Raw genomic sequence first — 11,377 nt, 5'->3', positions numbered from 1 at the left:
TATGGAGTGTTTGGGAATGCATTTTAAAATGACTTATTAACTTAAAAAGCCAATAAGATTAAAAAAAATGTTTGATAAATAACCCAAATAACAATCAAATCGGACTTATTAACTTATTAGCTGTCTAATACCTAAATAGACTTGCTTTTTGTCAAGTCCTAAACCATTTACCACCAAATCAAAGTAGAAAAAAGTAAATCCACTTTTTTGTCATTTACACCTTCAAGTTCTAATAAATAACCCAAATAACAAAATCAAATCGGACTAAAACTTCATCTACTTTCCTTTTTGTTAACCTACCATTTTCAACCTTTTACACACAAAAACAAAGGTATAACCAACCACTACACATGCCCATTAACATTTCACATTTCTACAACAGCTGAACATAGTTAATAAAAACTACTCAAAATTGTGAGGTTTAACATTAACAAAGGGTTTGTACATAGGCTGGAAATTTTATAAAAAAAAAAAAGCAAAAAGCATCATGAATGAGAGAGCAAGTATAACTGACCCGGATTCTTGTATATTATAACTGGGCAACTCCTTTTCCTGCTTCACTTTCCTCAGATTTGTTCTCTTCATTTGTTGACTTGTTATCAGTAGTAGGCAATACTGTTTGACTTAAAGTCGAACATAATGTAGCAAATACACTTTCTTTTGGCTTTTGGGTTTGGGTTTGGGTTTGGGTTTTTCCAAGTAACTTGCGTTTTTTTATGATGTCTGTTTCTTCCTTTTTTGCCAAAAATTTTCTTTTTAACCTAAATTCTAATGTCCCTTCATCTTCTTCCACCTGTTTCTTTGGTGGAGGTTTATAGTCTTCATCATCCTCATCATCTTCATAATCAACCAATCCACCAGATCCATTTGATACACCGGGTCCCGGTCGTGTTCTTATCCTACTCCCACGTGTCATTGATGCAGAATCTTCCTCATCACTATCAACACAAACAAAATCACAATTTTCAAAAAATAAATAAAAACTAAGATAATGTAATTAATTAATTACAAAAATACCTATCCTCGTTGAAATAATCCTCCTCTTCCTTCTCGAGTCCACGCTCATCTACACGTTTTCGCGTTTCCGTGTTGTTGTTTTGGTTATTCGCTGCGTGTTCTTGTGCCTGTGTCAGAATATAAAAAAAATATATCTAAATAAAAATAAATAAATAAATAATTTGTTTTTTTTTTTAATGAAATTACAGAAAAGGACCTGATCGTATCTGAGTTTGAGAGATTGAATGGAAGGTAAACTGTCGAATTTCGCTAATTCATTCCAGAAGGTGTCAATTAAATACTTCAACAGTGTCTTTATATTCTCCTGAATTAATGGCATTGAGTTTAATGTTATTAGATAATAAAAATAATAATAATAATAATATAAGATATTTAGTTATATTATGAAATAAATAAATAAATACCTTACGGATATGCTCGAAAAGTTCAAGAACTGAAGAGTTTAACAAATTATAGCGACTTCCATTACTGATAAATGCATCCACGATTGGTTTAAAAACATTGTTCTTCACAATATAACTCATAAGATGTTCATCCTGTAATAAAAGTAAAACACATATTTTTTTCATTATTGTAACATATAAATTATAAAATTTTAGTTATATAGAATTTGTGGTTAGTGATTATTATTACGTTATGTGAGATTAAAGTTCGAATGAAACGAATGGCTGCAACTACAAGATACTTTTCTTTCCTTCGAGTCAGATGTAAGACTTTATCTACAACACCATTAAGCAAGAAGTTACACCTGCAAAATAAAAAAATAAAACACAAAAAATTTATATGCAGTATAAAAGAATTTACTCCAGAATAATTTAAAATTGAGAGATTACTTGAGTTGAGTACTTTATTCTATAAGGATGATGAAGAACACAAAAGCATAGAAGATCACATATGTTCATAAGTATCTCAGGCTTTGCACTGTTTTTACTTCCATTTGGAGGACATGAAGAAGTTATAACATTAACTACTTCATCCAGATGCTTCTCGTAGAATATTTCAACAATCGCATCTCTCTGCTGATGAAACAAAATTTATATAAAAATGTTTTATCTAATTTAAAAATATATATATATATATATATATATATATATATATATATATATATATATATATATATATATATATATATATATATAAATCAAAAAGAAAAAAGAAAAGAGAGATGAGAGTTATATGTGTTTACCCTAACCTGTCCTCCTGAAGAAAAGGAATCAAGAAGACTACGAATTATTTCAAGAAACTGACAATGCATATCGTCTCCAAAATCTGTAAGCATCCCTTTCACCTGTGAAAAACCTACCACATTGTTAAGAGATTGCCACATTGTGAAATTACTAATATACCCTTGGATGTGTAAGTTGTACATACCAGAAGGCCGAGCAATGGGACGCCTTCTTGACGGCTGACATAGGAACGCAACATGGTTGGATCTTGGTTTAATGAAAAAATGAGGATGTCTGTCCTGCATCCATAACATTTTGTCTACCAAATCGTTAATTAAATTTAATCTAAAAAATCAAAAGTTTTTAGAGTAAATTACACGAATGGTCCCTATGGTTTGAGGTAGTTTGCACGTTTGGTCCCTAACTGGTTTTTTTTAACTCGGAAGGTCCCCTACTGTTTGTTTTTTTGTTGCACGCTTGGTCCATTTCTTACCTAAAAAGACTATTTTGCCCTTGATTTTTTTAATTTATTTAAATAAACACGCCCCTAACCCCACTTCCACATTACCTTACCTACCCCACCTTATTTAAATAAATTAAAAAATCATGGGAAAAATAGTCTTTTTAGGTATGACAGGGACCAAGCGTGCAAAAAAACAAACTGTAGGGACCTTCAGAGTTTAAAAAAATCAGTTAGGGACCAAACGTGCAAATTACCCCAAACCATAGGGACCATTCGTGTAATTTAATCTAGATTTTATATAATTTGTGAGATACGAATTGATTACCCAGTGAGAACAAGCTTTTTATCTTCACTTTGTAAGATATCAGTAATCACACTGAATATGCCTTCATTCACTAGATCTCTAAAAACATTCCAAAAATAAATAAATTAAAAACTTATGATTGGTAATTTTGTATATATTGAAAGTGTGTAATTTTGTAACTTATGATTGGTAATTTTGTATTTATTAATATACCTGAAAAGGCGAAGTTGTTGAACTACTTGTAAGCTTTTGCTTAAGGTGCAAAATTCTTGTAAGAAAAACACCAAATTTCTCTTGGAATCAGGAGATGTTGTAGGGGATTTTAGCCTTGCAAATAGCTCCTTAATGAAAGTGGTGTCATCTTTTAATAAAGTGACAACCTGGAAATATAAACAAATAACATGTTAGATGATATTTTTTTTTAAAAAAAATAAATGGGACTTGAGATTTAATTAATTATCTAATTTTTACCATTCCATTATTGGAGTGAATCATGGAATTAAGACTTGCAAGTGTGGATTCATCCAAAACCCTAGGCAACACAACATCCTTCAGATAACCTATTCTGTATGTTTGATGTATCTTTGACAAGGCTAGAGGATCTTTAATTGGAATAGCCTGTATATCAATTAACATTGTATTTATATTTATTAAATACTTCCCAAAAAAATTAAATTAATCATTAACATCTTCCAAATTGATACTGATACCTCCTTGAAAACAACATGATCTTTAAGGAAATTTCGATGATGTACATGAGGTGTTTCCATGTCATCTGCAGACAGACAAAATTATAAATTTAATTATATAAGTATTAAGAGTAAATGACAAAGAATCTATTTGAGATTTATCATAACTTACATTCAAGACACCCGATAATATCCATTATTAATTCATCACTGAATATTTTCTCAAAGATTTGAGGACTGTTGAGTAGAACTGAGATAAAGAAAGATATAAAGTCGTGAGCTTTTTTATAAAATATGAAACTGATTCTTTAAAATTGATGATTAGGAAAGTTTGGGTATTAACTGATTCCTTTGACAATTTTGTATATCATGTGAAGCCCATCTTCGTTTTCCAAATCTTCACATACTCTAAATAAATCCATCAACTTTCGGAAAAATATTTGCTGCTCACATTAAAGATTCATAAAAACAAGGTGAGTTTATCTATAAAGATTTTAAAAACTTACAAAAAAAAACAAATTTGGAATTAGTAAAATAACATACATCATGTAGTATGAGCTCTGTTACACACAGCTGATCTGTAACACTACCATCAACCACAACCTGCAAGAAAAAATATATATATTCAACACCAATTTTATAAAAAAAGATTCAAAGTAAAATATAGATTAAAAAATTTAACACCAACTTTAAGTATTGAAGGGAGTGTTGATAACTCTACAGCTGGCAACTCCCTTAACTCATTGTTAGCCCCATGATATGAGTCATCTGAAGAGAAATAAAATAATAAATAAATTATGACAGATGATATTGATATTTACAATACATAAAAAAAATAGTAATAATAACTTACTCCGAATAGTATCAAAATGTAAATTACGCTGCAGATTGCAAATATGATCCCTAGGTAAAATATAATGTTAGTCATATGCATAATTAAAAGGAAAAGAAATACATAAGATAATGAGATATATCATTTATTAATTATTAGGTACCATATGTATGAGCATCCTGTGGTTTCTTGAAAGCTAAGAGCTATTTCACTTGAAAACTCTGAATCCCTCCATGAAATTATAGTATCTGGATAATAGAACAAGATAAAATTAATTTTTTTTTAAAGAAAGATAGAGAATGTGTTTCTGAAACTTAAAAATACCTTCTTGTTTGCGATATATATCATCAGAGCAAATACGATGCATCAGCAGTGTTTCATTGTCTTCTTCATCAACAACAAACAAGCCCAATTCTTCAGATCTCTGTTGTATAAATGAGGGTAAGAATGTCTTTAAAAGTTAAAAAGTATGAAAAGTTGGAAGTTTTTCAGAATATAAAGAATAAAGATTAAAGACAGACCTCTAAATAATCAACAGTGACATGACCAGTCCCTTGATCATCCCATTTTCCATCATCATTGAGTCGATACACCTTCACACGCTGTTATTTATAAAGTTTAACAGATGGGGTAAAGCACATTTTGAAGATATTTTATATTGTTAATTATAAAAAAAACAGGGAAAGATCTACAGAAAATAAAAAGAAGACAGCATCTAGAAGAAAGAAAGTTGAATAGTATCATTAACAGGCTCTTATTCTAGATCAATTAACTCACAAAGCCATCAAAAGTGACTAATTAATGACATAATTGAGAGCTAAAAAATCTAAAATGCAGATTGAGATTAAAGTTTTGATGATTTCTGATGTCAAGCTAGTTAGCTAGGTAAGCTACAATCTTTTTAAAAGATTACTTCTTTTATAGAAGCTATTATAAAAAAGTGAGGATTTTGTATAATATAAAGTGGGATAAACTATTTTAAAGTAAGTTAACCATTGAAAAGACCTTTCTAGAAGGTATTCATTTATTCTGCTAGTTTTCCACCTCACCATTTGTCCAATGAGCTTGAAATGTCCCCTCAACTTCTTAAATGGGCCAATTAGTGTTTTTCAAATCTTGGGCTTCCGAGTTTATAAAAACCCTTTTTTATGTTGGGGTTTGCAAGAAGTGACATTATCCCACAACCACAACTTTTTCTCTCAATTGATACTCGTTGTTACATACTTGTGTTATACTATTGTAATCTTGTGGTTGTTTATTGTTTATTTTCTTGTATTGTGCTACATATCTTATTACATGTATTCGTGTAATCTATATTCCAAGCATTTGTATTTTCCCAAGTTCAACTTAACGAGGGAAAAGACTGGAAATTGATGGAAGTGAGAAGAAAGTTAAAAAAAAACTAGTGTCCTAAGTTTCATTGATGAAAGGAAATGGAAAGAAAGGGAAGGAAAACTTTCCTTGTGGAGAGAAAAGAAAAAAATGTTTAATTTTCATTTCATTTCTCTCCAACTCAGAAACACAAAATACAATTTTCTTTCACTTTCCTTTCTCTTCTTTTCTCTCCTTACTTTCTTTCCCCTTCTTTTCTTTTCTATGCTAAAACTCAAGAAAAAGGTATTAGTGCTAACCATTTATTTAGACTTGTTTGATTTGTTACATATATACTCATTATAGTATTTTCAAGTGTGTTTATCAAGAGGTTTTAGTTTTCAAAGTTATGTTCAAAATGGGTGCGAGTGTCGCAATCAACACAACGGGTGCTTTGAGTACACGTCATCACCAAAATCCATGCAAAATAATATTTAGCCTAAATAGAATAGAAGGATCCACAAAATAAGAGTGTCTTCAATTCATTCATGCTTACTTCAATAATGCATAATTTGGATAGCCATAAGTGAAACATGCTTATATAACATGAATTCAGGCACATGTGAGTGTTCTTGATTACTTCCAATATCACACTTTTACACTTTCTTATTTGCACCTAAGCTCACCCGAACAAGTAGTTAAACAGCACATATGACAAAACCACACGATTGCACATAAAGTAGCAAATTTTTTTGGTTCGAATAAGAAAACAGGCAGTTGAAGAACACACAACCCTAATAGAAAGACAACCTTGGTAAAAAGAAAATTGGAACTCGGGCATTCAGCACAAAGCTAGTAGCAGATGAGCAATTCGCTAAAAACTTAACTCCTCAATCTCCATCCACAAAGGGAGATTCACGTCATAGCTAATTAAGTTGACATTAAGAATTATATCATAACGCCTACATATCTTAAAGCTAATAAAGCCGGGTTTAAAGATCAACAGCAAAAATGAACTAAAAGTAACTCGAAATCAGAACAATATTATCAGCACATTAATGAAAGTAACAAGAATAAGGCAAAAGAAAAAATAAGCTACAAACAGACCTGCATCGAATTGTTGCTGGAAGTAGCCAACTTCTCCGGTGCACCCATCACAGCTTACTTCCTCCGTTTTCTTTTTCCCTTCAGCAAATTCGCCAAGAAAATCGCATCAAGATAATGTTTGCTGGATTTCGGGCGAAATTAGGGTTTTCCCGATTAGAATTCGAGAAAGGATAAGAAGAATGGAGTTGAGACAAACAAAAGCATGCAATAAAGTTCAGAGAATTGACAACGAAGAAACCCTAAAACATCATTCACACAGCAATAAGCCTATTTCTCTCTCTATCTTCTTCTCTCAAAAGCTTTTCCCTCTGGGAAAAGGTTTCCGTGCACACCCCGACTATATGCTTGCTACAGATAATAATGGTAATAATTATTGCATGTATTTACACAAATAACCCCTAGGTTTAGTCTGATTACACTTTTAATCACAAACAAAGTATGGTAACTCCAATTGTAAAATCATTCTTATGGAATATGTGTCAATTCAAGATTAATTTTGAATGATAAATTAAACCGACTGTGTTTATGTTATTATTGATATTTCCGACCGTATTCATGTTATTACTGTCTGATCGTCTTTTCAGTTGTATTCATATTGTTACGATCTTTCTATTTATATTCATATTATTATTGATTTTTTCCAACCATGTTAGCTATAGTGTTTATTTACATGATGATCATTCTAATTCATATATCTTACAACATCTTTATTCTGGATACTCATTCATTGCATTGCATGATGAGTGATTGATCAACATTGCAGGTGTTGCTAACATTGCAGGTCTTGCTATGAAGAAACATTTATGGTATTAGAACTAATGTTTGATTGAGCCTTTTATCAAAAGTTTAAATTGGTTTATTCTAAAGCGATGTTATAACGACAGATCCAACCAGCATTGAGTTAATTTGAGACACGACTTGTCACTCGGGTGGCAAACCAAGTAGTTTTTCTAAAATTACATATTGATATTCACATACCAATGGAATACCTTGTAGCTTCTTCTTTTTTATTACCATCTACATCATATGTTAAACAAGGTATGTAACTATGTATTGTTTCAACATTAACTAAGAGTTTTACTATTGGAATCTTCCCTACCTTGCATGCTTAATAGGTATTGTTTCAACATTAACTAAGAGTTTTACTATTAGAATATAAACCACACATAAAGTATATACACAATAGCATGACCATTATGTTAATTCGGAACAAACATCTCTATCGTGCATTTTTCGAGTCGCCATCTTGACTAGACCACACAGTTCGGCTTCCACTATGTTGGGATATTTCATGTCTTATCTTTTTCGCTATATTAAATCAACTAAAGAAAAACCATTGCTTTAGTGCATTACAATTACATTCAATAAGCAAAAAAAAATCGTATTTAAAAAGAAAAATGAATTGTCATGGTAATTACCTTTTCGTTTTATTCACGTTTAGGCAATGTTCTAAAAGGTGAGGCGTGGCTTCGCAGTTACGAAAAGCTTCATAACGTTGCTGTTAGGCGTGGCATGTGGCAAGGCATGATATGGCACGCCATGACGCGTTATGGCGTGTTATGGCGCGTGTTTTTTCGTTTGAGACATAGTTTTTTGCTCTTTGTTATGTCTTTTCAAATCGTGGATACAAGTATTATGGTTTTTGTTAACTTTTTGTTATCAGTTATTGATCTAACACTTTTAAAAAGTAGTTATATTTAATATAAATTTATATTTATGTGGTAATATAATTTTAAATTAATACAAAATCGTCGTTGTACATCACGCCTTGAAAAACGTCATGACTCGTCATGGCTCGTTAAACTTGAGGTTTGGCCTTGCCGTCACGCCACGCCTCACGCCATTTAGAACTTTGTGTTTAGGTAACATTTTTTTGATACATTTGACCATTTAACTTGTTAAATGGTAAAATGTGTACAAAGAAATTGCCTAAGGTCATGTTTGATATGCGTCTGACCGAATCGTGTCAAACATGTTTTGTTGACTCGGTCAGCTAAATCTGTTTAGTAAATCAATTTTGGCCATTTGACTCGGAAAGAAAGCTCTGGCCCTGTAAGATGAAAACCAATGACTGACTAAGAAAGGAGGAAGCATTACCAATTGTTCCTTTCCCTATATTCCTCTTTCACGCCTCTACGGCCCCCTCCCCCCCCACTGATCAAGTCCTTCTCCTATTTTCATCAGGTACGTCTTCTCCTCTTCCATCGCCTCCATTCTTCTTCTTTAATCGATTCATAAAACCAATTTCATGAAATCGTTTTTGAAATTGATCCATGAATTTGTGAAACCGATTCAAGAAACCATCTCTTTCATGAAAATCGTTTTTTAAATTGATTCATGAAACCATCTCCTTCAATCGCAGGTTCTCCTTTCTGTCTTGAAATCGATCATGAATTAATTTTATTCACATGTATTTCTTTGTACCCTTTTCTGTTCTGAATGTTCTAATTTTTGAAATTGATTGCTATTGGTTCATGAAATTGATTCCTTTTAACTTCTCTAAAATTTCTGATTTTTTGATGTTATGTTCCTGTTTGATCAGGAAGGTTTCTACCTGCCTCTTGATCAGGAATGTTCTTACAAGCTTTAATTTTATAGCTTTTGTAGAAGATACAACCAGTAATGGTATTAAGTGTGATGAGATGATTAGACAGGTGTTCCATAGTTGTGTTTAGAGGATGGAATTGTAGATTCCAGCGAAAGATGATTTATGTTTGGAGGATGGAATTGTGGATTTCAGTTAAAGATGATGGCTTTTTGTTATGGGAGTTGAGGGATTGAATTGAAAGTGGAGAAGAATTGAGATGAAATTGGGATTCCAATGGCATCAAATAGGGACTGAATGCGGAACTGGATTATGTGTTGGAATTGAAGACAACTGTGAAATTGGTGATTCCAAGTATGTTGAGGTGGGTATTTGTATTAAAATTAGGAGGTTTTTGTATCTAAATGGTATAAAATGTAGATGAAAAGTATTTTAGCAGGGTAAAATGGTCATTTCTCATCGGTCAATACATTTAGTCAACTGTACAATCAAACAACATGGTTTCTTACTTAATCAGAATTTCTTACCAAGACAGACATTTTATAATCAACACTTTCCTAGTCAACAACTATCAAACGAGGCCTAAATGTGAGCATTTTTTTTTTACAAATTCCTTAAAACTTTTTAGAATTTATTACAACATTTTTAAGATAATTTTTTTCTTATAGATTTCTAATATAATGTTTTCAATTTCACTTATAACATTTTCTTATAGGTTTTTCTAATTTATTACAACATTTTTAAGATAATCTTTTTCTAATACGTTTTTCTAATACAATGTTCTCGATTTCGCTTATAATTTTTTTTTAAATTTTGTTTATACTTTTATATAATTTTCATACAAATACTTTTAAACCAAGTATTTTATAAATGTTTTAAACTTTTCTTACAAGTTTTATTTATTTATTTTTTTATATTTTCATACAATTGTTTTATAACTTTTATACAACTCTTTCTAAACTTTCTTTTACAACATTTTTAAAACGCTTTAATGATTTTGTATAACAAGTTAATACTTTTTTATAACATTTTAAAATACTTTCGTTAAATGAATGTTTAGAACGTTGTATTAAAAAAATTAATAAACTTTTAATTAAAAAGTATAAAAAAGTTGTAATAATTTTAAAACATTTACATTATAATTTTTTCTATTTGATACATAATATTTTTTTTAAAGACCTTACATACTTATTGTTACATATTTAAATTATTTTATTTTATTGTTAGATACTATTTACTTTAAAAATATTACATATGCTTAAAAACAAAAGAAAAAAAATATAAGAGGCCATAAAAAATATTTCACAAAAGTAAAAATATATTTCTTAAATAAATAGACAATTTTATAATCGATCAATGATTAATTAGTATTTATGATAGTAAGTTTTGCTAAAAATAAATTAGTAGAAAATTGATTTGTTAAATCAAAATGCTATAAATAAGATAAATAATCAATTATTATGGATGCTTTAAAAATAATACAAACAAATATGAAAAATAAAATTTCTATTAAGAGTGTGACTTATCATGGTAACCATCTTTTCGTTTTGTTCACATTTAGGTTCTGTTTAATAGACATTTTTTCAGGTCCAAACAGATCGTTTTGGCTTAATGGATCGGAAAAATTGTTTGATTTTGCACAAAAAAAGGTTTTCCCCGATAAAATATGTCTTTCCCACAAAGCCGCATAATCATATTTTTTTGGTTGAATGGATCGGAAAGATAATTGGTTGAATAGGTCGGAAAAACTGGATTATTACTTTTTTACTGAATTATTATATATTAATAAATGCTTGTTTATATTGTAATATTTATATATTAATAAATATTTGGAATATTAATCTCTTTTAGTTAATTTTTTAATTCATCTTTATTGGATTATTCATTTTTTAGGACAACACCACCACCCTCCTAATTTATTTATAAAAAAATCATCTTTCCCA

At 30.2% G+C, this 11,377-nt stretch overlaps 1 protein-coding gene across 4 annotated transcripts; it reads right to left on the bottom strand.

Moving 5' to 3' along the window:
- Positions 1 to 334: 334 nt before the first annotated feature.
- On the bottom strand, positions 335 to 7,226 carry LOC111880122 (uncharacterized). Of its 4 annotated transcripts, none has more exons than XM_023876515.2 (21): positions 6,890 to 7,226; positions 4,993 to 5,073; positions 4,796 to 4,895; positions 4,635 to 4,719; positions 4,493 to 4,542; positions 4,328 to 4,407; positions 4,183 to 4,242; positions 3,983 to 4,082; positions 3,812 to 3,889; positions 3,661 to 3,725; positions 3,422 to 3,568; positions 3,164 to 3,330; positions 2,972 to 3,049; positions 2,389 to 2,482; positions 2,204 to 2,305; positions 1,864 to 2,036; positions 1,651 to 1,765; positions 1,422 to 1,553; positions 1,214 to 1,321; positions 1,018 to 1,124; positions 335 to 938 (listed from the first exon to the last, which is right to left on the bottom strand). In XM_023876515.2, the coding sequence occupies exons 1-21, from the start codon at positions 6,935 to 6,937 to the stop codon at positions 530 to 532; spliced, it is 2,379 nt and encodes a 792-aa protein (XP_023732283.1). In that variant the 5' UTR covers positions 6,938 to 7,226; the 3' UTR covers positions 335 to 529. The 4 variants fall into 4 exon arrangements, with proteins under 4 accessions (XP_023732283.1, XP_023732284.1, XP_023732285.1 ...); XM_023876516.2 differs by having other exon boundaries at positions 1,864 to 2,033; XM_023876517.2 differs by having other exon boundaries at positions 2,210 to 2,305.
- Between the last annotated feature and the right edge of the window lie 4,151 nt (positions 7,227 to 11,377).

Source organism: Lactuca sativa, chromosome 1, assembly GCF_002870075.4.
Source record: "Lactuca sativa cultivar Salinas chromosome 1, Lsat_Salinas_v11, whole genome shotgun sequence".
In the NCBI taxonomy this organism is placed as follows: domain Eukaryota; kingdom Viridiplantae; phylum Streptophyta; class Magnoliopsida; order Asterales; family Asteraceae; genus Lactuca; species Lactuca sativa.
The sequence above is the reverse complement of the archived record's forward strand: the minus strand, read 5'-3'. Positions and strand labels throughout refer to the sequence as shown.